The sequence below is a fragment of the Anguilla rostrata genome, chromosome 5 (assembly GCF_018555375.3).
Source record: "Anguilla rostrata isolate EN2019 chromosome 5, ASM1855537v3, whole genome shotgun sequence".
Taxonomy (NCBI): Eukaryota; Metazoa; Chordata; class Actinopteri; order Anguilliformes; family Anguillidae; genus Anguilla; species Anguilla rostrata.
This window is the reverse complement of record NC_057937.1, coordinates 41,271,433-41,297,798: the sequence shown is the minus strand read 5'-3', so window position 1 is coordinate 41,297,798 and position 26,366 is coordinate 41,271,433. Positions and strand designations below refer to the sequence as shown.

The window sequence follows — 26,366 nt, the reverse complement described above, 5'->3', positions numbered from 1 at the left end:
TTGAATGTCACTTCATCCTACAGAAAGACAATGATCCCAAACATTCTGCTAAAACAACAAAGGAGTTTTTCAAAGCCAAAGACTGGCCAAGTAATTCACCTGATCTGAATCCAACTGAACATCAGTTTTATATGCTGAAGAGAAAACTTAAGGCAACTAGCTCCTAAAACAAGCTGGAGCTAAAGATGGCCTCAATACAGGCCTGGCAGAGTATCACCAGAGACAATACATTATAGTGCCGTGAAACCGAGGGGCTATACAGTTGAGGTCGAAAGTTTCCATACACCTGCAAAGCAAATTTACTTCATGGCAGGTTTGAGGTTCCAATTATTTCTACAAGTCTTATTTTTCTGTGATGGAATGATTGGAGCTTAAACTTGTTTGTCACAAAAAAAACATTCATGAAATTTGGTTTTGTAATATATTTATTGTGAGTTTTCTGAAACAAAAATATACAAACAGGTTCAGAACTAAACATACAGCGCTTCTAATATTTGGTCGCATGACCTTTAGCCATCTTAACCTCAAGTAGACGCTTTTGGTAGCCATCCACAAGTTTCTGGCAAGCTTGTGGTTGAATCTTGGACCACTCCTCTTGACAAAATTGGTACAGTTCGACTAAATTTGTTGGCTTCCTGATACGGACTTGTCTCTTCAGCAGTGTCCACGTGTTCTCGATGGGGTTGAGGTCGGGACTCTGTGAAGGCCATTCTAAAACCTTAATTCTAGCCTGGTTTAGCCATTCCTTCACCACATTTGAGGTGTGTTTGGGGTCATTGTCTTGTTGGAAGACCCAGCTGCGTCCAAGACCCAACTTTCTAGCAGATGGTTTCAGGTTGTCCTCAAGGATTTTGAGGTAATCCTCCTTTTCAATGATTCCGTCTATTTTTTGTAATGCGCCAGTTCCACTGGCAGCAAAACATCCCCAGAGCATAATACTACCACCCCTGTGCTTGACGGTAGGGATGGTGTTCTTGGGGTTGAAGGCCTCACCTTGTTCCCTCCAAACATATCTCTGGTCATTGTGGCCAAATAACTCCATTTTTGTCTCATCTGACCACAGGACCTTCCCCCAGAAGGTTGTATTTTTGTCCATGTGGTCATTTGTAAACTTGAGTCGAGCCTTAAGGTGCCGGTTCTGGAGCAAGGGCTTCCTTCTTGCACAGCAGCCTCTCAGACCATGGCGATGTAAAACACGTTTGACTGTGGACTTTGATATCTGTATTCCATCAGCATGCAATTCATTGCAGATCTGCTTCTTGGTGATTCTTGGTTGCATCTTGACCAGCCTGACCAATTTTCTCTCAGCAGCAGGGGAGAGCTTGCGTTTTCTTCCTGTTCGTGGCAGTGACACAACCACTCCATGCACTTTAAACTTGGTTTGCACAGTAGATCAGCTTTGCAATGGCTCCGAGTGACTTTCCTGACTTGTTCAAGTCAATGATATGCTTTTTCAGATCCATGCTGAGCTCTTTTGACCTTCCCATTGTAGTGCAGGCTGGTTGTGACTGACGAGCCCTTTTTAAATTGCCTCAGAGAAGTCATCAGCTGTAGTCAATCATGATCACTCACAAGGAGTTAAGGGGCCATGCCACAAAGGAAATTTGATTGTCACAACTTTCTACATCATCAAAATAGATAATTTAAGTTGCTGTATGTTTATTTCTGAACCTGTTTGTATATTTTTGTTTTCAGAGAACTCACAATAAATATATTACAAAACCAAATTTCATGAATGTTTTTTTGTGACAAACTAGTATAAGATCCAATCATTCCATCAAAGAAAAATAAGACTTGTAGAAATAATTGGAACCTCAAAACTGCCATGAAATAAATTTGCATTGCAGGTGTATGGAAACTTTCGACCTCAACTGTATATCAAAAGTGCTGTAATTTCTATATGGCCAAACTAAAATATATGAAAATATGCTGAGAATCTGCACTTTAACCATGTGTGATTGTTTGATTACATATGTAAAATTGTGGAGTACAGAGCCAAATCAAGAAATAAATTTCTTTGTTCCAAAAATTATTGAGCTCATTGTATATGTATCGTTCATCGTTCTGGATGTTGTGAACAGATTGTTTAGTGTTGAGTAGAACTGCACGTACAGTTGTGCTAAGCCTCCTTCAGCCGGTATTGATCGCACCCCCCCCCCATCCCCCCCATTGCTCTCAGGATGACGACAAGAACTTCAGGAGGGCTCCTTCCTGGCGGAAGAAGTTTCGACCCAAAGACATGAGAGGGATGACTCCAGGCTCCACGGAGACGCTTCCCGCCAACTTCAGGGTCACAAACACCATGTCCTCACCATCTATGCAGCCAAAGAAGATGCAGATGGACGGTAAGGGTCTCGCGGCCTGACGCGGGCTATACAGCAGGGACTGGGCCTGCTCAGTGCATCCAAACGCTTTCAGATTCTGTAAGGGACATGCATTTTGAGCAGGAAGTAGGCCAGTGCCCCACTCTTTCCGATTCATTTCACTAATACCAGTGCATTTCTATTTATTAACAAAAGGTCCGTATCAGAAATAATATATGTACTTTGTACAACTGTTCACTAATTGTATAAATAAGTTTTGCACTAGTAAATGTACTGTATGTCCTACTAATGTGATTTTAGTACTTTCAGTAGAAGTGCAGCCAAGGACGTTTGTATTTGCACGCTAATGAAGCCTGATGTGAATTTGGCAGTACTGCATGTTCTTGTATTATTATAGTCTTGTAGTTTTGAACTGCAGTATTGGTCAGAACATCCCTTCTGTGGGGAGATAAAGAGAACGCTAGGCATCATTAGCTTCAAATTTCACATGAGCTGAACCATTTCTACTGCAAGAGGGCACTGGAGAAGGTCACATCCAGCCTTATTTTCATAACGTATACGATCTTTCAGGTGCTTAGATTTTTAGTGCAATATTATTCATTCACAGATTTTGGTCAAGATGACGTGTACATTTTCAAAGTGTTGCGAAAGAGTGATTTTTTGCTGAGTGTGCTGTTCTGTTGCTTTGTTTTCCTAACTGGGGTTTGACTAACCGCATGTTTGGCATGCGACCTCTGTGGATGCCGTGGAGCAGGAGGGGTGTCTGGTACGCAAAGGCTGGACTCCGCTACAGTCAGGACTTACTCCTGTTAGCCCTCCTCTCGGTAAGTTCAGTTTCGGTTCGGGTGGGCCATCGGGAGCCGCTCTGTTCTCTGCGAATCCGATTGAAATCCCTTTCGTAATGTGGAAAGCGCTTAATCGGTTTCACTCACCTTGTTATGTTTGTGTTACAGTGAAGTAAAGTGTCCATTGTGCATCAACAGCTTTGTCAGTTGCAACTAACTCTGAGTGAAGTGAGGTTTTGTGTAACTGAATGCTGCGGAACATGACTAACCAGAAGTAAATTCCTAATGATGCTGCAAAATATGATTTATTCTCTGTAATAATGTTGCATGCTTCTGTTTCTCTCCAGTCTACCCCCACTACTTCTATAGGTGATTATGCACCACACATCCAGCTGAAGATATCAACATTCACTGAATCAGGATGGAATCTTGGCCATTTGAGGACACTAAATATTTAATTACAGAGAATAATATCGCTGATCTCCTCAGTACCGTAGAGAAGATATTTTAGATTATTGTATGTTTATTATATTTATGAACGTATGGGACATTTCATTTATATAGACTTAATATGTATCGTTTGCCTGTTATTTTTCCATTCTGAATCTTTGTTTCCTCCTCGCAACTTTTCCTGTGCCCTTATCAAATGCAAAACACTATCAGATGTAAATGAATGTATTACACATCTGAAGTTTGTATATTTATCTACGAGCATTAATCTTTTTTATACTGCAGATCTTGTATTGACCACAGATGTCTGTTTTTAATAATGGAATTTAATCTAAAGTGACTGCTTTAACACAAACTTTAAAATCTTTTAGATTTATACTTCATTATATAGCTTTTGATTTTTAGAGTTCGGCTTGAAGGTCAATAGTAATTTCTGTATTCCAGCATACCGGCACATTTCTTTAAGTGACATTGTTTAACATCGCACTTGAGTGTGCTGGAGACATTGAGGGTCACGGTCGTGATAGAAATGGAGCATACTCACGGGTTACCGTTTCCCCCAATGTTCAACACAAACCTCTACATATCTTTAAAAAAAAATTGTGATACCAAAAGGAAACTTTCAGGAAGCCATAAGCACTACGAAGGCGGAGACTTGTTTCGGGTGAATTGATTGGCTGCCAGGTACTCTGACAATAAACGCTCTGGCGACCGTAGGAGCCAGAGCACTGCATTTCTCCCCCTTCCTTTGTTGGAAATGCTTGCGGCTAGCTGCTAACGCCGTGGCTTTGTTAAAGGACCAATTCCACTGTGGCCTCATTTCCTATGGTGAGTCTGAAGACAGCAGCACAATTCCTTCAAGAACCTTTGAACACATTGTATTACGTCTTTTAATTAAGCCTTATTTTTATTGTTTGTTTTATTTATTCTGTGTTGTCTGTCAGTATTTGTATAGCAGTTGCCATTTATTCATATCCATATTGTGATTTCTGGTGCATTTCTGAATATGTTGCTCCATTGATATCAAACACAGGTTTCTCAGTATTTATATGGGTTTATAATGTTGAGAAACCTAAGACTCATGTAAGCTTGGAAGTGGTTTTCTTGCGCGTACAATAGCCCTTAATTTCTTTGTGATTTAGATATTTTCGTTGTGGAAATCAGGATCATATCGCTGTCTTTTTGTAACTGTCTTTAGTTTATCATTTTAAATTTCATGAACTTGTAACAGAAATTATGTACATTTGAACTGTTTATCACAGTATTATTTATTGCTGACTTTCAATAAAATACTGAACTTGTTTTCCACTGCCAATAAAAAGACTAAGTCTTGGTTTAAATAAAATGAAAAAAAAACTGAATGTGAGGCTCTTTTATTAATTCCCCTGTAGGTCAGTAATCTGTTTTTTAAAAAATTCAAACCGTGAGCAAGCTTCTGATGGTTTGGAGAATACATGGTATAAAATAAAGGTAAAACATCTGGAGATTGCTTGGTGGTTCATCCTGGTACTGAATCTGGACTGTGCCAGTTCTGACTACTTCACAGCCCTGCAGTGGCTATAGTGTCGACCAGAGAGAGAGGGGTTTTAGTTAGCAGGACCTCTGTGTCTTACGCCAGTCTTCCCACACTCTGGCCAACTGGGTGTCCAATCTGTTTAAGAAAAATATTCCTAGCTCAAATATTAAAGGTCGAGAGCTCGAGTTCAGATTATGGACCACTGAATTTATACAACTTTACAATTTAGATTTCCAACTAACTTGCCTAACACAGAAATAGAAGATTAGGACTGGGGGCAATTATATTAGAATCCCCTATTCCGGATATTGTTCTCTGGGCCAGCACAGAATGATATTTTTGTTGAATCACGGTACCATGACCATTAGGCAGGTGATGCTTACAACCGGAAGTTGGATATTGGAAGATCCGGAAGAATTGTGTGGAAAAGCTACATGCTGTCAAGACCATTAGGCAGGCATCATCAGCCGTTATTGTGCATTGCTATAACATACTCACAGACAACTGTGGAGGCGTGTAGATATCATCTGTATGTTCAACAAAGGGGGGAAATAGGCTATCGACGGATAAGGTAAGCGTATAAAATTATCCCTAGTCTGAAAACGAAGATAGCGTTGAATTGCATCCTCCAATTTCTGCATCCTACTACGTGAGACAGAGGGCTGGTCGATCATCAGGAGTGGCATGCCTATAATACTACAGTTCTCCTGGTTTCTGATGTAATGTTCACTATATTGTACATAGATGCGCGTTTACAATGAGGAATTTGATGATACGAAAGTCAGGTTAATTTCCTGCTGTTGGTTTAAATGTTAATGAATGACCATCGCTACGGAAAGCGGCGAACGAGCTCCCTTGTTATGGATTTAAGATTTGCCTGTCACTACGAACAACCGTTAGCTATTTTGCTAAGTTAGGTAGCTAGTTATGGACGAAGATAATTATGAAATAATAAAACGTTTTAAAATGAGCACGTGTGTTGCTAACATTTGTTATTGTGGCCATGTGGGGGATGTTGAGTGAAAATGTATTCCTGTAAGTCTATCATAATCATAGTATTTTATTAGCCTTATTATCTGAATGTCGTTTAGCGTTATTATTTCTCTCTAGGGATTAGCGAGATTTGTGGGTTACAGTGAGTACCAGTTTAGCCAACAGAAGATAAGCTTGTCCAGTTAACATGGAAATGCAATATAAAATAATTCGTTTGTACATTTAATGATTAGGTTACTGTAATTACTTCTCTCCTTTTATGAGATGCGCTGTCATACAGCGTGGTGGTGCTCAAATTTGGCGCAGTTTAGTACGGCAGTATAATCTGATCTTGGAATTCCGTTCAAACCAATTCTAATTTCAGTGGCAGGTGAAGCTTTTCAGTCCTATGCTATATCCGAGTGCCCTGTTTTTAACCTGCCCTTCAGATGTGGAAGGCAGCAGTTGGTCAGACCGTCACAGAAGCTGTGCAGGACGGCGAGGAAGACTGGGAGACAGACCCTGACTTTGAGGTTAAGAACTACATCATCGAACATCATCGTGTTTGAAGGATTCCCTTTAATTGTCACGCGTCACATTTTATCATCCCAGAGTTCCATGAGCGGCTTTGTCGATCTCCCATCTATCTTTTTACAAGGCAATAAATTGCCGTCTCTTCATGATGTGCATTCGACGACACCATCGATAGAACCATTCAGTTCCGTTTTCTTTTCTCCCTGGAAATAGAACAATGTGTCTGAGAAGGAGCAGCGGTGGGGGGCCAAGACGGTGGCAGGTTCGGGCCACCAGGAACACATAAAGTGCGTACTTACTCTCCCGTAATGTGCATTCCCTTTTCCTTCCTCGTAACGTAAAATCCACAGTTCGGGTCTGTTCTATGCTTAGTCTGTCTCTTCTCTTTGTAGTATCCATGAGCTCCGCCAGAACGTGTCAGCAGAGCACGGTGCGCTGAAGCAGAGAGAGCTGGAGAGCATGCCCATGGCCTCTCACGGGTACGGGGGCAAGTTTGGGGTGCAGGAGGACCGCATGGACAAGGTGAACACCACGCCCCTGCCGGGAACAGAGCACCGTAATGCCGCGTTATCAATGCGCATCATCCATGCTGCCTAGCTCAGTGTTGCACACTAACACGATGTTTACATTTAGAACACAGAGTAGAACACCCAAGGATGTATTTGTTTTGAACAACAGTGGTTGTATGTAATTTATGTAATATTTTCAACTGTAATTGATGGGATGTATAGCAAAAAATTATTTTCTTAGCATTAAGAATGGTTTTATCTCTCTGTTTGGCACGGATGAAATAAAATGTGCAGTGTTTCTTAGAAACATACCTTATTTCAGCCAGCAACAGGAAAACGTCCATCAGAAATTATTGCTGTCTTAAATTATTTGCATTGAATCTAGCATATGATGACATGGAATTTGTATCACATTCTACAAACTAAAGCTAACTTTACTTAGAGAATGCCAGAGAATATAGAAATTACAGGACCATACCCAATTAATACTTCTTCATCGTAATTGATAAATTGCACACGGTTTTAAGTATAATATTACACAGACTGCCAGGAGAGCAGCCAGAGCTGCAGTAATGAGCTGTGTGTTTGTGCTTGTGTGTGCGAGCGTGCGTGAGTGTGCGCACATGCGCCACCTCATCGCCCGGATCAGCGGGCAGCTGCAGCCGTCAGCGGGGCCGGACCTCCGGCGGTCCGAGGTGTGAACAGGATAACAGCACCCCGCTGGCAGAGAGGCCTTTTAGCGCTTTCACACCCCCCACCGTACCGTACACACATACACAAACACACACGCACTCATGGTCAGGGCTCCACACCCCTGTCTGTCATCACCCTGGCCAGGGTAGCTGTGAACGTGATTATCAAGCACTGTTCTAATGAGGGAGACCGTAAGTGTTGTGCAGGTCATCCGGTGCTTAAAGGATCATAGCACCACACACAGACATTAATTATCACTCTGGGCTCGTGGTAATTATGCTGTGACTTGAATTTGGACTCGGGCTGTGAGGCTGAGAAGTGATATTTATTTCTGTTTGTAATTCAGAGCTAAAAACACTGATTCCATGCACTGATATGATAAATGTTGTAAATCCCCTTTATTACCCCCACCTCTCTCCTTTTCAGTGGAATACATGCAGGCTTTAATACTACAGTCAATCCAAAAAAATGTATTTGGTATATTTTTCCGAATAAACTGTCATAAAGTGCTAAACAAAGTAAGCTCTCTAGAGGGAATGGAAAAGTCAGAATACAGCAACATCAATTTGGTGAGAACTTGAAAATGTTTGTTGGCAAATAAAGCAAGCAACTACAGTCTGAATTCAATTCCCAAGTGCAGATAATACGGGCACAAATATGCCAGTTCTCTCCTGATAGTAACGGAACCATATCTAATTTGAGTTATTTTTCTTGTTCAAACTTACTGTTACGTCCATTTTCAGTTTGGTTAATCTCTGTTCCCATCCTCTGTCTCTAGTCTGCTGTGGGCCATGAGTATCAGAGCAAGCTGTCCAAGCACTGTTCCCAAACTGACACCTCAAAGGGATTTGGGGGAAAGTTTGGAGTGCAGGCTGACCGGGTCGACCAGGTACGGTCACACAATCGTGCACTGTGCACATAAAAAGAATGTAGTCTAAAAGGATAGAAAAAACTACTACATCAAGCAACTCATTAAATATTTCTGGCACACTCTAGTCACCAAAACAGGATAAATCATAATACTTTGAATAATTGTTAATGTTTAGGCTATATTTATATTTATAGCTTGAATAATAGCAGACATTTCCGTATTGTTGCAGATCTTATCTTTTGCACACTGGGGAAAACTCACATAACTTTGAACGCACATTTAATGCCCTTTTTTGAGTATGACTGAGGTTTTCTTTTCTCCTTGTAGTCGGCAGTTGGATTTGAATACGCTGGCAAGACACAGAAACACTCCTCACAGAAAGGTAAAAAGAAATGTGCATGAAGTAGAGTTCAGTAAAATGTCCGGTGTCAATTCAACTCTTAATAGATAACATGTTATCGGTTAGGAGATGAATTAGCACTGTTAGAGTTGAATTTACAAAGGGACATTTTACTGTGTACGGATCGTGGTCAGGTCTGTGTTTCCTTCTGCCATTAACGGCAGCACTGCCTTATGAAAAGTACTTTATCAGAAGTTGTTTTTGACGGATATTCTAACATTTGTCTGACCACAAGAACGGCATTATACAATGTGTAGGGAAACTGCTTGAAGCTGTGCTATTGTTACAGTAGATCTGCTATTACAGCAGACAGGCAGCCCCGTCTTTCAGCTCAATTAGCCCAGTATCTATCAGGTCCCCTTTTATGAATTTTACAGCGCATTGCATTCAAAGGCTTCAGCTCAATTGATTTTATTATTATCTTTAAATGGAGGCAATGGGCCGAGCTGCTGGACAGTGAGAGGGTTCTTATTCATCTGTATTTATGATCTTTTTCATGTTCCAAAAACATATTGTGGAGTTTTATCAAATACATACTGGACCTCTTTTTAGAATAAGCACAGTCTTATTATCAAAAATCACCAGTATTTGTGTTAGTCCCAGCTTTTGGCATCAATAAAACACGACCCTCTGTCTCTCAGGCTAATGGAACCTGGATCTGCTTGAATAAGCGTGTGTATTGGCTGGACGAAGCATGAGGCTTGACTCTTTTGACTTGAATCACGCAGATTACGCGACGGGTTTCGGGGGCAGGTACGGGGTGCAGGCGGATCGCGTGGACCAGAGCGCCGTGGGCTTCGAATATCAGGGCAAAACGGAAAAACACGAGTCCCAGACAGGTTTGTTTCTTAAGTTACGCCTGTCTGAATGTTAGCATTATCAGAAAACATTTACTTTTACAATTTCCTGCCTGAGCAAGCATGTTGATCTCTAAAATTAAGTTTCTTCATGTATTATAGTTTTAAATTACTGCAAGGAATCAGCCGGCGAGGCTATATCTTATTAATCCATAAAAAACAACTGCACATTTGACTTAGCTTTACTGTAATTTGGACTGACATTTGATTTCTTGTTGTATGAGGGAAATTTGTTCAGTCAGTTTATATTTACTGATAACAGTTTTGTAAAATGTAATACTTTGCTTGATATGAACTTGTGTTTAATTTATTGTGTGAATTAGACAATTATCATTCAGTAGACCAACCACCACATCATTATTAAAAATATAATTGCTGGTCTGAACTGCTATGTACTATTGATTATTTAATCACCTCAGCCCTAGCTGAAGTAATTGCTCATGAAATGTAGTAATCTCTGCATAATCCGGCTGTCCCATGCTGACTGTCTTTGGTATGCCATGTTTCAGATTACAGTAAAGGCTTCGGGGGTAAATATGGCGTGGAAACGGACAAGGTGGATAAGAGTGCAGTCGGCTTCGAGTATCAGGGGAAAACGGAAAAGCACGAGTCGCAGAAAGGTTTGTATGACCAAGCTTAGCGCTCGAAACTGAGAGAATTTTTTTTTTTCAAAATAATTTGGTGCTCAACGTGAGTCAGAACATATCCATTTCCTACCCTGATGTGGAATGTCCAGTTAATTGTGGAAATTATGGTCACCTTCATCCGCGAACCCCATTGCTGACTGAGAAGGGTGTAGACACCTCCGGATCTCCTCCCAAACGCGTGCTGTCTCCAGCCTGCTTCTTCTCACACCACAGCCCACAGCCAAGCTGGCCTGCGTGGAGTCAGAGGAAGACACTTTTGCATGGCAGTCCACATGCGCTTGCCTGGTCTACCAGCAGAGGTCGCTAGAGAGTACTGAAACGTGGACCACTAACCGACTGAACCCTCCGTATCCTGGGTGACACAGAGCTACCTGCTTAGTCCGGATTCCATCTGTGACCGTGGGGCTCATGCAGATTGCAAATTAAATTGACAAGTCTTTTTCTTCGATTACAGATGATCTAGAACCAGAATTGCTTTCTCTTTTCATTTTCCCTCATTTCTTTCCCATTCAAATTTTTCTACACACATTTGGCTACTCTACTTGTGGATTTGAACAGATATATTATGCTGGCACATTTGTTCCCATTGCATGACTCCAGTCTTCAGTGTGATAGAAGGAGGAACAGTTGATGCTCTCAGATTTCATTTGCTTTTTTCATTACCCACACTGCACTGAAGTGCCTTTGTATTTCCTTGAAATTACCACATTATATTGCTGTGCCTCATCAGTGGAATTAGCAGATCAGGTTGGCATTTCCTTTTCTAACATGTTCGGTTTCCAGAATTTTCCAGTTTAATTTCTGCAATAACCAAAGTGTATGTTCACGTAGACTACGCGAAGGGTTTCGGAGGGAAGTTTGGCGTACAGATGGACAGGCAGGACAAGTCGGCCGTGGGCTGGGATCACCAGGAGAAAACGCAGCTCCACGAGTCCCAGAAAGGTACATAGCGTCCATTAACACATTCACACCCCTCTCTCTCCAGGGAGGCCCTACACTAATGTGCCCGAGTCCACGTCACTATTTATATTTTCAGGTCTCACTGGTAGAGGGGTCAGGGGTAATTAATAATGTAATGTAATGTAATGTAATAAAACTTTCAGGGCCTCCCATGAAGTGAATCCATGTGAATCCCTCATTCTTCAAGCAGGGACATTCTGACTGTGCCAGGGTTCTGAATTAAGCATGGAGTTGAGGCAGAACTAACATACCCTAAGCTTTGAGTTTGAGGAGAAATGGGTCAAACTCAAGATCCGGCAAAGCATATTCCATCCCTGGTTCCAGGCCCTGTGGATCTCATCAGCACTGGCTGGCTCTGATTACCTGCACTAAAGTCATTGCTGCAAATGAACATTGGTTACCTCGATGATTACATTGGTACCTCTGTGTAATAAATCTCTGTAGTGCAGCGGTGCATGCCCTCAATTTAAACCTGACATTGTTATGACCGTAAATGTATTTCGGTGTATTAGCCTGTAGGTGGCGATATTGTCACATGTACATATGTATATAGATTGAATGTTATATTGATGGCTGAATTTCCCTGTAATATGTCCCCATTGCATTCCTTTGCACAGGGATTCACTTTTTTGTCAGTAATGTGACAACTAACTAACGTTAATTATCGAGGACGTATGTTATGAAGATAGCTATTCCAGTGCAAGCTATGATTTGTCACATTGTAGAGAATGTGTGGTCCTAAAGTATTCGCTTTTTGCCTGCTGAGACTTTAAGCAATGTGCATTGTGTGTTTGTTTTAGTGTAGCCTACTTCTCGCCTGTGGCATACAGATGTTTTAATCCGTTGTGCTTCTGGGCCACTGAAAAAAACATGCATGACTACACAGCTGGGCTGCAGGTGTAGCCTTGTTCTATATATACACACAGCATGTTCTTTTGGTGATGTTTCAGACTACTCCAAAGGGTTTGGTGGAAAGTACGGCATTCAGAAGGACAGAATGGACAAGGTATCCCACTGTTAATGCACTTTACCATCAGTATTACAGATGCCCAAGGCTAAATTTGGTTTTAGGTTTGTTCCACCTGCAATAAAACGCACTTAGATTACTCAATAAATAACATCCTATTAGGCAACTCTTAAAGTGCATTCATTTAGGTTTTACAACTGATAACAGGCAAATGCCTCTTTATTTTAATAAAACTACAGATTTGGCTTCGGTTACTTTATTACATGTTTTTGCCAGACTTCATCTCTTTTCTTTTCAGAGTGCAGGCACCTTTGAACAGGTGGAGAAGCTAAGCTCAGCATATCAGAAAACTAAACCTATAGAAGCTGGTGAGTTCTACAGTATGTGTGTTGTATTAGTAACGCTAAAAACTAGAATGCCTAAATAGCACTACTTTTACTTGATACACAAGCCTGCTGAAAATTCCAGCTTAAAACAGCCTAAACTGGTCAAGCTAGTTTAAGACATGTTTTCGACACTTTTGCAGGGTCTGAAACTAGCACTCGACCACCCGCCAAATGCTGGTAGATTATGTCAGTGTCAGGTAAACAGGACCAATTTATCAGATGTGTAGAAATCATGTAGAAGTCAAGCTGCCAAAAAAATGAGACGTGCTTGGAAGTCCACACAGTTACGGCAAGAATAGTTTCATAATACGAGACTTCAACTCCCTCAGATCCTCATGTGTACATGCATAAATTTTGTATTTACATACAAAATTTATGAATTAAATTTAATTACAGCATTGCAGCAATAATAATAGAAATATTATTTTTAAATCAAATCAAAGGGACACATCTGGCACTTGGGGCAAAAGGGTTGTGTCATCTGAAAGTAAAGCTTCAAGTTTATATCAAATTCTTAACAGCAGGTTTGTGGATACAACTGTATACTATAGCCAACTGGCTAGCCATGGGCTAGCTCGATAGGACAAGCTATTTATGTGATAGATGAAGCAATGAGCACATTCTGTCCCTCAGCTGTGTGTTCTGGCTTGATAGTTTATTCCCTGAAGCAAGCTGTCAATCAATCAAGTCTCTGTTAATTACTGCAATGCATTAAATGTTTGTTTCGGGGTGTTTCAGCATTTTTTCATGAGATTGCAACAATACCAATACCTATTTTCACATATTCAAAATTTGTGGAAAGACTGTCAATCTGAATAACGTTAAAGCACTTAAGTATTGTATTCTGTGTCAAATAATGAAAAATATTTTCATTATGTAAATCGTAAATGACAGTTTTATGAGGTCTGCATTAAGGAATGTGTACAATATGGAAGCTTAAGTGTAGAATTGTGTTTTTATGAATGTTTCCTGTCAGATTGCCTACTGTAGGTTCGGCAATCACTGCATGAAATAATGGCTTTGCTCAGCAATTATTCTATGAAATACGGCGAACCAAATTCATGCTGTTATACATGCTGTGAAGACTTAGTATTATCAGCAGCTAACATTGCGCATCACATAATGGATTTTAAAAGGTTTAATTGAAAGATGTAATGAAACGGTGCTTGTACTGTATGACCTCGGCGTGAAGCCTTAAGCACTAAAGCACGTGCATGCAGAAGAATTCATTCACTTTACACTGTTGTCTGCCAGGTGAGATATTAGCATCAGTTTTATTTGTCATAGCATTAACTGTGCCCACTGTACACAATGCTTTTTAAGCCGCCACTTATATTGGCTCTGCTCAGCTCAGCAATCATTAACTTGCATTGAGTATATGAATTACTCACCTGAATGGTTTTCAAAAGGGAATAAAATGATTGGATGTAGAGATGCATGCAACGTTAGGTTTTAAAAGGATTCCCTTTAAAAAGGGGAATGGATGAGCCCAAATTGTCAATGTTACTTTATTGCTTATAGATGCATTATTTATTGGCCGCACTACATCCTGTCAAAATGAAAGTTGGTTTTTATGATATATCTAATGTGCTTCGATATAATATATTTCTTCTCTCGTGACAGTAACGGTTGAGTCATCAGCGCGTCATATTATAACGAAATAAAATTTATTTTGCTGTTGGATTATGTCATAGGATTCAATATCACATGGCAATATCGTAGCTGACCTTCCAGTTTAATGGAGAGCAGTACTGTGCCTTCTAGGCTTCAAGACTTCCCTTCTGCCATTCGTACTGAAAAGGAACATTTTTATTGTGCTACTTTATTGCACTATTTATTTTATTTTGCATTAAGTTGAAGGGACAGAACAAATAGCCGTTTATCATTCATCTTTATGGCTAGCTTTGAAATTCTGATACATGCGTGAATCGGTATGAATGACTGATTTAGGCATGTTTCTAGTGAAGAACTGGTTCTGACCCCACTCCACACCTCCATCATCTCTCCTGCTAACATTGGATGTTTGGTCTGCTATAAAACCTCTGAAATATCTAAGAAATAACAGAGCTGGCTGTCTTTCATCATTTTAAAAATGCCTACAACATAATGTATAAATTGGTAGCAGGCAAAGCCGGGTACTTTTGTTGAACTGGTTTCCTTTCTATTACACACTTTATCTTTGTATTTCATTCCAGTAACATTGCATTAACAGTTGCATTTGCAGCTGACTTTTTCTGTGTTTGCCCCTCTCTCTATCCTCTCTCTCTCTCCCTCCCTCACTCCCTCTCTCTCTCACTTTCTCTCTCTCTCCCTCCTTCTCACCCTTTCTCTCTCTCTATCTCTCTCTCTCCCTCTCCCTCTCTCTCTCAGCTGGCCTCAGTACTGGGAGCATGAAGGCTCGCTTTGAGAACATGGCGAAGAAGAATGAGGAGGAGGACCGCAGGAGAGCGGAGGAGGAGCGGACACGCCGGCAGGCCAAGGACAAGCAGGAGCAGGAGGAGGCGCGGAGGAAGCTGGAGGAGGTGTGGAGAGAGTTATTCCTGATACCAGCTCCATTTGGGAATGTATTTGAAGGGACGCTGGGGATGCTGTCCACCATAACTGTGCTGTGTAGATAATCTTTGCTCTTAAAATCTGTTGTATCTTTGCTTTTCAGTTGTTGAAGAGGTGTGTGTGTGTGTGTGTGTGCGCCTGCGCTTATTTCTCCATTTCCACAGGAGCAGGCTGAAGTCAAGTGTGCCTCCTCAAAACTCAGCCACACCCTGTCTTCTGAGACCCCAAAACAGGACACGCCCACCAGCCCTGAATACAAGGTGAGAATCGGAAAAGAACGAGAGGCAGAACTCACGTCCCTGAGAACCTATGCCCAGTTTCCAAGGCCTTTCCCGACCTGGGCTGTAGGTTTGCCCATGTCTAACCATGAACTGTCTGTGCTAAAGCCAGGTTCTGGGGATGGGTCTGGGTGGGTGCTTTCACAATGAGTAAGCAATATGCCCCCCTCCCCCCTCCAGGAGAGCAGTGCTGAGCTGGAGCCATTTAACCAGAACCCCGACAAGATCTCCTCCCAGCACCAAGGAGATGGTAAAATACACTGCTATTGCTGCTACAACTAATACTACTACTACTGCTAATAACAATTATACTAATACTACCACTACTACTACTACTACTAATAAAACACCTACTACTAATAATAATGATAATGATAATAGTAATATTTAATACTAGACAGTTCCTGAAGAGTGTGGTTATGGTTAGGGTGAGGGTTACAACGAGAGTTAGGGTTAGGGTTACAGCTAGAGTTAGGGTTATGGTTACAACTAGGGTTAGGGTTACAGCTAGGGTTAGGGTTAGGGTTACAGGTAGGGTTATAGTTAGAGTTAAAGTTAGGGTTAGGGTTACAGCTAGGGTTAGGGTTAGGGTAACAGCTAGGGTTAGGGTTACAGCTATGGTTAGGGTTAGGGTTCCAGCTAGGGTTAGGGTTAGGGTTACAGCTAGGGTCAGGGTTACAGTTACAGTTAGGGTTAGGATTGAGGTTACAGCTAGGGTTAGGGTTACAGGTAGGGTTAGAGTTAGGGTTAGGGTTACAGCTAGGGTTAGGATTAGTGTTAGGGTTACAGCTAGGGTTAGGGTTACAGTTAGGGTTAAGGTTATAGCTAGGGTTAGGGTTACAGCTAGGGTGGGGGTTAGATTAACAGCTAGGGTTAGGGTTAGGGCTACAGCTAGGGTTAGGGTTAGGGTTACAGGTACAGTTAGGGTTAGGGTTGCAGCTAGGGTTAGGGATAGTGTTACAGCTAGGGTTAGGGTTAGGATTACAGCCGGGTTTAGGGTTACAGCTAGGGTTAAGGTTAGGGTGAGTGTTACAGCTAGGGTTCGGGTTACAGCTACGGTTAGGTTTAGGGTGCCAGCTAGGGTTAGGGTTACAGCTAGGGTTAGAGTTGGGGTTAGGTTTACAGCTATGGTTAGGGTTAGGGTTACAACTATGGTTAGGGTTAGGGTTACAGCTAGGGTTAGGGTTAAGGTTTCAGCTAGGGTTAGACTTAGGGTTAGGGTTACAGCTAGGGTTAGGATTAAGATTACAGCTAGGGTTAGGGTTAGTGTTACAGCAAGGGTAGGGTTACGGTGACAGCTACAGTTAGGGTTAGAGTTGCCTTCTAGGGTTAGGGTTACGGTTACAGCTAGGGTTAAGGATAGTGTTTCTTCTAGGGTTACGGTTACAGTTAGGGCTAGGGTTACAGCTAGGGTTTGGGTTAGGGTTAGTGTTACAGCTAGGGTTAGTGTTAGGGTTAGAGCTACGTTTAGGGTTAGGGTTCCAGCGCAGGTTAGGGTTACGGGTACAGCTAGGGTTAGGGTTAGGGATACAGTTAGGGTTAGGGTTAGTGTTACAGCTAGGGTTAAGGTTACAGCTATGGTTAGGGTTAGGGTTCCAGCTAGGGTTAGGGTTAGGGATGGAGCTAGGCTTAGGGTTACGGTTACAGCCACGATTAGGGTTAGGGTTCCAGCTAGGGCTCGGGTTAGGGGTACAGGCAGGGTTAGGGTTAGGGTTACAGCTAGGGTTAGGGTTACAGCTAGGGTTAGGGTTAGTGTTACATCTAGGGTTAGGGTTACAGTTAGGGTTAGGGTTAGGGTTACAGCTAGGGTTAGGGTTAGTGTTTCAGCTAGGGTTAGGTTTAGAGTTAGGGTTACTGTTTGGGTTAGGGTTAGTGTTACATTACATTACATTACATTATAGGCATTTAGCAGACGCTCTTATCCAGAGCGACGTACAACAAGTGCATAGGTTTCATGATGTAGAGGCGCAAAAGAAACACTAGAGTGAAGTAAGTGTTAGGGTTACCGTTTGGCTTAGGGTTACAGCTTGGGTTAGGGGTACAGCTTGGGTTAGGATTAGAGTTACAGTTACAGCTAGGGTTAGGGTTAGGGATACAGCTAGGGTTAGGGTTATACCTAGGGTTACGGTTAGTGATATAGGTAGGGTTCTAGTTAGGGTTAGGGTTCCAGCCAGGGTTAGGGTTCCATCTAGGGTTAGGGTTAGGGTTACAGCTAGGGTTAGGGTTAGGGTTACATCTAGGGTTAGGGTTACAGCTAGGGTTAAGTTCATGGTTACAGCTAAGGTCAGGGTTAGGGTGAGAGTTAAAGCTAGGGTAAGGTTTACAGGTAGGGTTAGAGTTAGGGTTAGGGTTACAGCTAGGGTTAGGGTTGGGGTTACAACTACAGTTAGTGTTACAGTTAGGGTTACAATTAGGGTTAGGGTTAAGTTTTCAGCTAGAGTTAGGTTTATTGTTTCTGTTACAGCTAGCATAAGGGTTAGGGTTACAGCTAGGGTTAAGGTTATGGTTAGTGTTACAGCTAGGGTTGGTGTTTGGGTTACAGCTATGTTTAGGGTTTGCGCTCCAGCTAGGGTTAGGGTGAGGGTTTCAACCAGGGTTAGGACTAGGGTTAGAAATAGAGTTAGGTTTTGGCCTGGCTAGGGTCAGGCCTACCCTCTCTGCTAACCCGGGCCCAAAACCTCCAACCCCCCTGGCTCTCCCCTGCCTAACCAACCTCCTAGCATCCTCCCTCCTCCCTCCAAAACCCTGCTCTCCCTCCTCCTCCTGGCGTTTCCCCCTCCCTCCTCCCCCTAACCTCTCTCCCTTCCCCCCTGGCCCAAACCCTGGCTAACCCCCCTGGCCTCCTGGCCTCCCAAACCCACCTCCTCCTGGCCCCTCCGGCCCCCTTTTCCCAAAACCCTCCCTGCCTCCCTTTTCCCCTTACCCTCCCCTCCCCAAACCAACCCTAGTTTCCCTCCCTTAACCCCTGCTCTCGCCAACCCTGCCCTAAACCTAACCAACCCCCTAGCGAAACCCTAACCTCCCTAACATTCCCTAGCTCTCCAACCCCTTTAAAACACTATCCTAATCCTTTTAAACCCCCTTCCCTTCCTAGCTGTAAACCTTAACCCCCTAGCTGCAGCCCTCCCCAAAAAAGCTGGTCTACCTGCAAAACATTTCCCCTTCCTGCTTAACCAACCAAAACCTCACCCTGCTAAAACCCAAACCTCCCTATGGCCAAACCAAAACCTGGTCCCCCCCTCTTTTCTTTTAACCTACCCAAAACCTCCCTCCCAACCCCCAACCCCCTTTAACCTAACCAACCCAACCCGGGCCCCTCCCAAACCTGGTCTCCTCCTCCCTGGCTCTCCTCCAAAACCCTGGCCTCCTCCTCCCCTCCTGGTCTCCCTCCTCCCTGCCCTCCTTGTCCCCCCTCCCTGTCTCCCCTCCTCCCAGCTCTCCTCCCCGCCCTCCAAAACACTTCCCTCTCTCCTCTGTACACTTCCCTTCTGGCTGTCCCCCCCAGTGAAAAACCCTCTGGGCGGCCCCCCTAAAAAAGGGGCTGGACCTCCTGGCTGGCATTTCCCTTTCCCCCTGGGGCCCCTCCAAAACCTGGTTTAACCCCAACCTAACCTTGGCCCCCTTAACCCCAAACCCCCCCAAACCTTACCCGGGCCCCCTCCTCCTACCTCCTGCCTCCTCCTTGGTTCCCTTTTTAACCGGGCCCCCTCCTTCCTCCCTCCTCCCTGGCTCTCCTCCTGGCCCTCCCAAACTCCCTCCTTTTCTCCCCTCCTGCCCCCCCGGGCCCCTCCCCCTTTCCCAAAACCCACCTCCTAACCTACCTCCAACTTGGTTCTAACCAACCCCAACCTGCTCTAACCCAAACCCAAACCCTAACCCTGCCAACCAACCCTAGCCTAACCCTAACCCTAACCCTAGCTCTAACCTTAACCCTAACCCTAGCTCTAACCCTAACCCTAACCCTAGCCCTAACCCTAACACTTACCCTAGCTCTAACCCTAACCCTAACTGTAACACTATCCCTAATGCTAGCTGTAACCCTTACCCTTACCCTAGCTGTAACTCAAACCCTAACCCTAGCTGCAGCCCTACCCCTAAACAAAGCTGGAACCCTAACCCTAGCTGAAACACTATCCCTATTTTTAGCTGTAACCCTAACCCTAACCTTAACCCTAGCTCTAACCCTAACCCTAGCCCTAACCCTAACCCTAGCTCTAACCCTAACCCTAACCCTAGCTCTAACCCTAACCCTAGCTGCAGCCCTACCCCTAAACAAAGCTGGAACCCTAACCCTAGCTGAAACACTATCCCTATTTTTAGCTGTAACCCTAACCTTAACCCTAGCTCTAACCTAACCCTAGCCCCTAACCCTAACCCTAGCCTAACCTAACCCAACCCTGGCTCAACCCCTAACCCTGCTCAACCCAAAGCCTAACCCTAGCTCTACTCAAACCCCCTACTAGCCCTAACCCAACCCTAGCTCTAACCCTAACCCCTGCTCTAACCCTAGCTCAACCCAAACCCCTAGCTCTAAACCTAACCTAACCCTAACCCTAGCTCTAACCTTAACCTAACCCTAACCCTAGCTCTACGCCTAACCCTAACCCTAGCTCTACCCCTAACCCTAACCCTAGCTCTAACCCTAACCCTACCCTCCTAACCCAAACCCTAACCTAGCGCTAAACCTAACCTGCCCTAGCTCCTAGCCACCTAACCCAACCCTACCCTTTTACCCCTAACCCTAGCCCTAACCCTAGCACTGGCTCTAACCTAACCCTAGCTCTAGCCCTAACCCTAACCCTAATCCTGGCTCTAACCGTAACCCTAACCCTAGCTCTACCCTAACCCTAACCCTAGCTCTAAACCTAACCCTAACCCTAGCCCTAACCCTAACCCTAGCTCTAACCTTAACCCTAACCCTAACTCTAGCTCTAACCCTAACGGTAACCCTAGCCCTAACCCTAACACTAGCTCTAACCCTTCCCCTAGCTCTAACCCTAACCCTAGCTCTAACCTAACCCTAACCCTAACCCTAACCCTAGCTCTAACCCTAAACCTAACCTCTAGCTCTGCCCTAACCCTAACCCTAGCTCTAACCCTAACCCTAACCATGGCCCTAACCCTAACCCTGGCTCTAACTCCTACCTAACCTGGCTCTAACCCTACCCAACCCTAACCCTGGCGCTCGCCCTGCCTAACCTGACCCTGCTCTAACCTTAACCCTGGCCTACCCTAACCCTAAACCTAGCTCTAACCCTAACCCTAACCCTAGCCCTAACCCAACCCTAACCCTGCGCTAACCCTAACCTAACCCTGGCTCTAACCTAACCTTAACCTCCAACCCTGGCTCTAACCCTACCTCGCCTGCCCTAGCCTAACTTCCCTAGCTCTAACCTAACCCTAACTGTAACACTATCCCTAATGCTAGCTGTAACCCTTACCCTTACCCTAGCTGTAACTCAAACCCTAACCCTAGCTGCAGCTCTACCCCTAAACAAAGCTGGAACCCTAACCCTAGCTGAAACACTATCCCTATCCCTAGCTGTAACCCTAACCCTAACCCTAACCCTAGCTCTAACCCTAACCCTAACCCTAACCCTAGCTCTAACCCTAACCCTAACCCTAGCTCTAACCCTAACCCTAACCCTAGCTCTAACCCTAACCCTAACCCTAGCTCTAACCCTAACCCTAGCTCTAACCCTAACCCTAGCCTAACCTAACCCTAACCTAACCTAACCTAACCCTAACCCTAGCTCTAACCCTAACCTAACCCTAGCTCTAACCTCCTACCCTGCTAACCCTACCCTAGCCTAACCCTAACCCTAACCCTACCTAGCCTAACCTAACTCCTAACCCTAACCCTAACCCTAGCTCTAACCCTAACCTAACCCTAACCTCTAACCTAACCCTGACCTAACCCTAACCTCTAACCCTAAACTCCTACTCCTAACCTAACACCTGCCCTACCTAACCTGACTACCTAACCCTAGCCTAACCCTAACCGCTCTAGCCTAACCCTACCTAACCTGCTCTAACCCTAACCTACGCCTAGCCTAACCTACCCTCCTACCCTAACTAACCTCCTCCTAGCTCTAACCTAACCCTACCTAACCCTACCCCACCTAACCTAACCAGCTCTAACCAACCCTAGCTCTAACCATAACCCTAAGCCTAACCCTAACTGGAACCCTAACCCTAAACCTTGCTGCAACCCTAACCCTAACCCTACCTGTAACCCTAACCCTATCCCTTGCTCTAACCCTTACCCTAACCCTAGCCCTATCCCCAACCCTAGCTGTAACCCTAACCCTATCCCTTGCTCTAACCCTAACCCTAACCCTAGCCCTATCCCCAACCCTAGCTGTAACCCTAACCCTAACCCTATCTCTATCTCTAACCCTAACCCTAACCCTAACTCTAAGCCTTACCCTAACCATATTACTAGCTCTAACCCAAACCCTAACCCTAGCTCTAAACCTAACCCTAACCCTAGCTGTAACCCTAACCCTAAACCTTGCTGCAACCCTAACCCTAACCCTACCTGTAACCCTAACCCTATCCCTTGCTCTAACCCTTACCCTAACCCTAGCCCTATCCCCAACCCTAGCTGTAACCCTAACCCTAACCCTATCTCTATCTCTAACCCTAACCCTAACCCTAACTCTAAGCCTTACCCTAACCCTAGCTCTAACCATAACCCTAAGCCTAACCCTAACTGGAACCCTAACCCTAAACCTAGCTCTTACCCTAACCCTAACCCTAGCTGTAACCCTAACCCTAGCTCTAACCCTAACTCTAATTGGAACCATAACCCTAACCCTAGCTGTAACCCTAACCCTATCCCTTGCTCTAACCCTTACCCTAACCCTAGCCCTATCCCTAACCCTAGCTGTAACCCTAACCCTAGCCCTAGCTCTAACCCTAACCCTAACTCTAACTGAAGCGCTAACCCTAACCCTATCTGAAACCCTAACCCTAACCCTAACCCTTAGAGCTAGGGTTAGGGTTTGGGTTAGGGTTATAGCTAATGTTAGGGTTAGGGTTAGCGTTACAGCTAGGGTTAGGGTTAGGGTTTCATCTAGGGTTAGGGTTCTTCACCAATGAACAATGGACTCTCTACCAAGTCCCATGTGGCATCCCACAATTTCTGGGCAATTTTGCCCCAGAGAGATGAATGGCGGAATGTTCAAGACCAGAGAGAGACCAGAGTACAGAGGACAGAGCATTGTGACATCACAAGGGTGAACATTCTGCCATTCATTCTCTATAGGGAAAAATTGCCCACAAAAAGTCGCATTTTTCAAAAATCGTGTACCGAAACTTTCCACAAAGTGATAGAACACTATTTCCGATCAAGCTGCTTGCTTTGACTTATTGCACATGTATGTGGTGCAAAAACTCTGGGAGGAGTAGCAGTCCAAAAAATGGGTGGAATAAATAAAGAATAATATGTCAAATAATAATAGTGTGATTGCCAAAGGCAACCACACTAATTATTATTATTATTATTATTATTATTATTATTATTATTAATAACAATGCAACCATCCAGTGCTTTCAAGCTTCTCAAAGCCCTTTACAGCTGAAGGAAAACAGCAGAAATAAACACCTACTCGCGTAATATAAAAGCAATTACAGTAAAAACAACACAGGTGTGGAAATGAAAATGATTAGAAGGAAAATGCTGTTTCCATGGCAACAGCATCCCACTGCATAGTGACCTTGAACTTGTTTCTCCGCAGTGGACCAGGCCAGTGAAGAGTACGGTGAGGACCTGGGCGTGACTGCTGTCGCTCTGTATGACTATCAGGCTGGTGAGTGAAGGAGCCAGTCACTGAGAGATACCTGGGCAGCTATAGAGGGGCGGGGTCCTAGCTGCCTTTCATATGAAAGGGGAAGAGACTAGTGCATGGGCTCTTGGCCTTTTTCTGTGCTTACAAATATAGGGGCTGTGTAATTAGCTTGGTGCTCCCAATTATGCATATTTAGCTGAGGCAGAGATCCTCTGAATTTCCACCTCATAACCTCGTGTTACCGTACATAGCAGTGCAGAATGGCCTCTGAATCTACACAACAAACCGTCCAAAGGCACTGCTTAGCTGATTTCTGGTAGTTTAGTATTTGCTTAACAGTTGCTTGGATCAGCTTTCAATGCTCAACATTTATTCAGTGTCAGTTACAAATATGTTGTCAGTAGTACAATAAAAAATATTGTGTTTGTTCCAGCTGGTGATGACGAGATCTCCTTTGACCCCGACGACATCATCACCAACATAGAGATGATTGACGAGGGCTGGTGGAGGGGGGTGTGCCGAGGGGCCTACGGGCTCTTCCCTGCCAACTATGTGGAGGTCAGGCAATGAGGGCCGGCCATGCCTTAACTGAAACTTCGCCTCCTTCCCTGCCCTGGCCTGTCCCGAGGAAGACTTCCTCTCCTCGCTCTGTTTCTGTGCTATTCACTTCTCAAACATCTGTAGTCCTCAGTCCTTCATCATAGTCTTCATTCCACCCATGTCTGCTTCTTCCTGGAGTTCAAAACCCTTCTGTGGAATATCCAAAACTGCCTCCAAGTTCCAAATGTAGAACCATGTTCCAAGATCAGAGTGGAGAAATTGTCACAAGATTAGTTTTATGATGGATTTAAGGACAGCAGAGATAAAGAAACAAGTTCATATCATTGGGCTTAGGGATAATAGACCCTACTTCCATATAATCATGTGTGTTTCTTCAATAAGGAAAAGGAGATGGAGGTTTTCATTGGCTCCAATTGACCAAAGTTGACTTAATATAATTATTTATTATATGCATTTTAATTAATTTAATTTAATTAACTTAAGGATGTATTTGGGCATTTTAGAACTAGAACTCAACTAGAAATCAACTAGAAGCCCATTGTTTAGTACAAAGGTCACATGGGTGTAAGATGATAAAGAAACTGACTGGTGGACAGTCTTTGAGACCATCATTTGATTGGTCGAAGAAACCCGTGCTTCAGATCATACCGTTCTTATTCTCACTCTAATTAGAACTCATGATAGGCATAGCCTAATTAAGTGTTCTTTTGCAAGTGGTTGTTTTCATGAATTTGGTTAAAGCTATGGACATCCTGCTCCAATGCCAGCGCTGTGGTATGTACGACTTGACCAGCAGAGGCCCTGGAAGGCAATGTGGGAAAAATGGGGAAAAGGTCAGCCAAAAACAGTTTCTCATACATACAAGTTATCTCATGCGTTCTTGGACGGCCGCAAAATTTTTCTCAACTTGCCTTTCAGAACTTCCGTATAAAGTATAGCAGTAAAATGAGCAGTAAAACGTGAACTAAAATCTTCTTACAGATTATATGATCAATTCAGTCTACCATATTATTAGCTGGTATCAAAGCTGGAACAATATTTTTTAAGTGATTAGAACTACATATATACCAAAAATATATACAAGTATGTATAACAACCCCCCAACAAGTATTACTTCCTTACATTTTATGTTTGGGTTTTCAGGCTTAATAGTGTCTCAACACTGGAAAGATGGAATTGGCCCCTCAGTGTACCTGTCTATAGTTTGACAGGTACAAAATTTTTAAAAATAATATACAGTATGTAAAAATCCGCAATTTACGAGTTGTTGAAATACCAAATAGTATATTAAGAATATGCTCTGGAAGAATACTTTTCCTTGCCAATGTTCAGTGTAGATGTACTCTTAGCCATATCATGCTACATGTGATGTACTTCATTTGAGGACATGTACCCATTTTAATTTTGACCAACAATTACTACGGAGTGAAAAAAGAGACCCGTGTTTAAAGAAGGAACTAGATAGCTGTAGGTCAAGTTAATCTGCTGCTGTTTTATTTTAAGAACAATCTGTGAAATCTCATTTTTGCCATGTCTGAAATGTTAGTGTTGCATCTGTGGAGAATTGTTTATTGAATTGATGTGGTTTTATAATAAAGTAACATTTTCCCAGGGAAAATCAAATATAATTTGACGTGTTCCATTTTTCACTGCAATAAAAATAGCACATTTTCAGTTACTTGATATTGAAAAAAAGTAAATCAAATTAAACGTTAGAAGCATTGTAGCTATTACCTACAAACAAATGCAATAGTATATGTCTAAAGTTTTTTCCTGTAATGAGCAGTACTACAGGATTGAGCTACAGTATGCATCTACCAATAACTGAATGAACCTGACCTGGAAAACCATACACCCGCATGTTATCCTGTCTAGACAAGATGTGCCAGCCAGAACAATACCGTACCACCCTGGGGACCAGGTTGACCAGTAAAATCTGGATCAGAATACTAACTTAGACATGACACATATACCGTGTGTTAGTTAGCATGCCTGCTATGTTCAGGGTACACTTGAAAGAAACAATGCATCGGCTTGCTAAATCTAGGTTAACACTGTCATTGTCAAATTCCAAATTTGATTTTAACCCACCTTTTTTGAGGATATCTACTCCCCTCTATCAGTCAGCACCAATATTGAGTTGCGGATATGACACAATTGTGTGATGTTGTTGGCTGAAGCAACTAGAGGCAGTTGTGTAGAAACAAAGTTGGCATGACAGACGTTCCCAAGAAGAAATGTGAAGAAAAAGCATTAGAATGAAAAAGCACTGTTCATTGTTATATGTACATAAAGTTACATTTATAGTGA

At 43.3% G+C, this 26,366-nt stretch overlaps 2 protein-coding genes across 12 annotated transcripts in view; both read left to right on the top strand.

The window, feature by feature from the left end:
* The window catches only part of ppfia1 (PTPRF interacting protein alpha 1), a 54,308-nt gene extending 49,428 nt beyond the window's left edge, over nucleotides 1-4,880 (top strand). For all 10 annotated transcript variants that reach the window (XM_064336247.1, XM_064336244.1, XM_064336245.1 and 7 more), the window contains 3 exons: nucleotides 2,180-2,345; nucleotides 3,079-3,148; nucleotides 3,457-4,880. In XM_064336247.1, the coding sequence (XP_064192317.1) occupies nucleotides 2,180-2,345; nucleotides 3,079-3,137 (225 nt within the window). In that variant the 3' untranslated portion in view covers nucleotides 3,138-3,148; nucleotides 3,457-4,880. The remainder of the gene's footprint in view (nucleotides 1-2,179; nucleotides 2,346-3,078; nucleotides 3,149-3,456) is intronic.
* Nucleotides 4,881-5,410: 530 nt separating this feature from the next.
* On the top strand, nucleotides 5,411-25,734 carry LOC135255288 (src substrate cortactin-like). 2 transcript variants are annotated; one of them, XM_064336255.1, is made up of 16 exons: nucleotides 5,411-5,646; nucleotides 6,497-6,580; nucleotides 6,795-6,868; nucleotides 6,974-7,103; nucleotides 8,562-8,672; nucleotides 8,982-9,036; nucleotides 9,783-9,893; nucleotides 10,421-10,531; nucleotides 11,390-11,500; nucleotides 12,469-12,524; nucleotides 12,784-12,853; nucleotides 15,242-15,393; nucleotides 15,595-15,684; nucleotides 15,883-15,952; nucleotides 23,445-23,516; nucleotides 23,929-25,734. In XM_064336255.1, exons 2-16 carry the CDS (start codon nucleotides 6,497-6,499, stop codon nucleotides 24,063-24,065), a joined length of 1,434 nt encoding a protein of 477 aa, XP_064192325.1. In that variant the 5' UTR covers nucleotides 5,411-5,646; the 3' UTR covers nucleotides 24,066-25,734. The 2 variants fall into 2 exon arrangements, with proteins under 2 accessions (XP_064192325.1, XP_064192324.1); XM_064336254.1 differs by having other exon boundaries at nucleotides 5,415-5,646; nucleotides 15,589-15,684.
* Nucleotides 25,735-26,366: the final 632 nt, after the last annotated feature.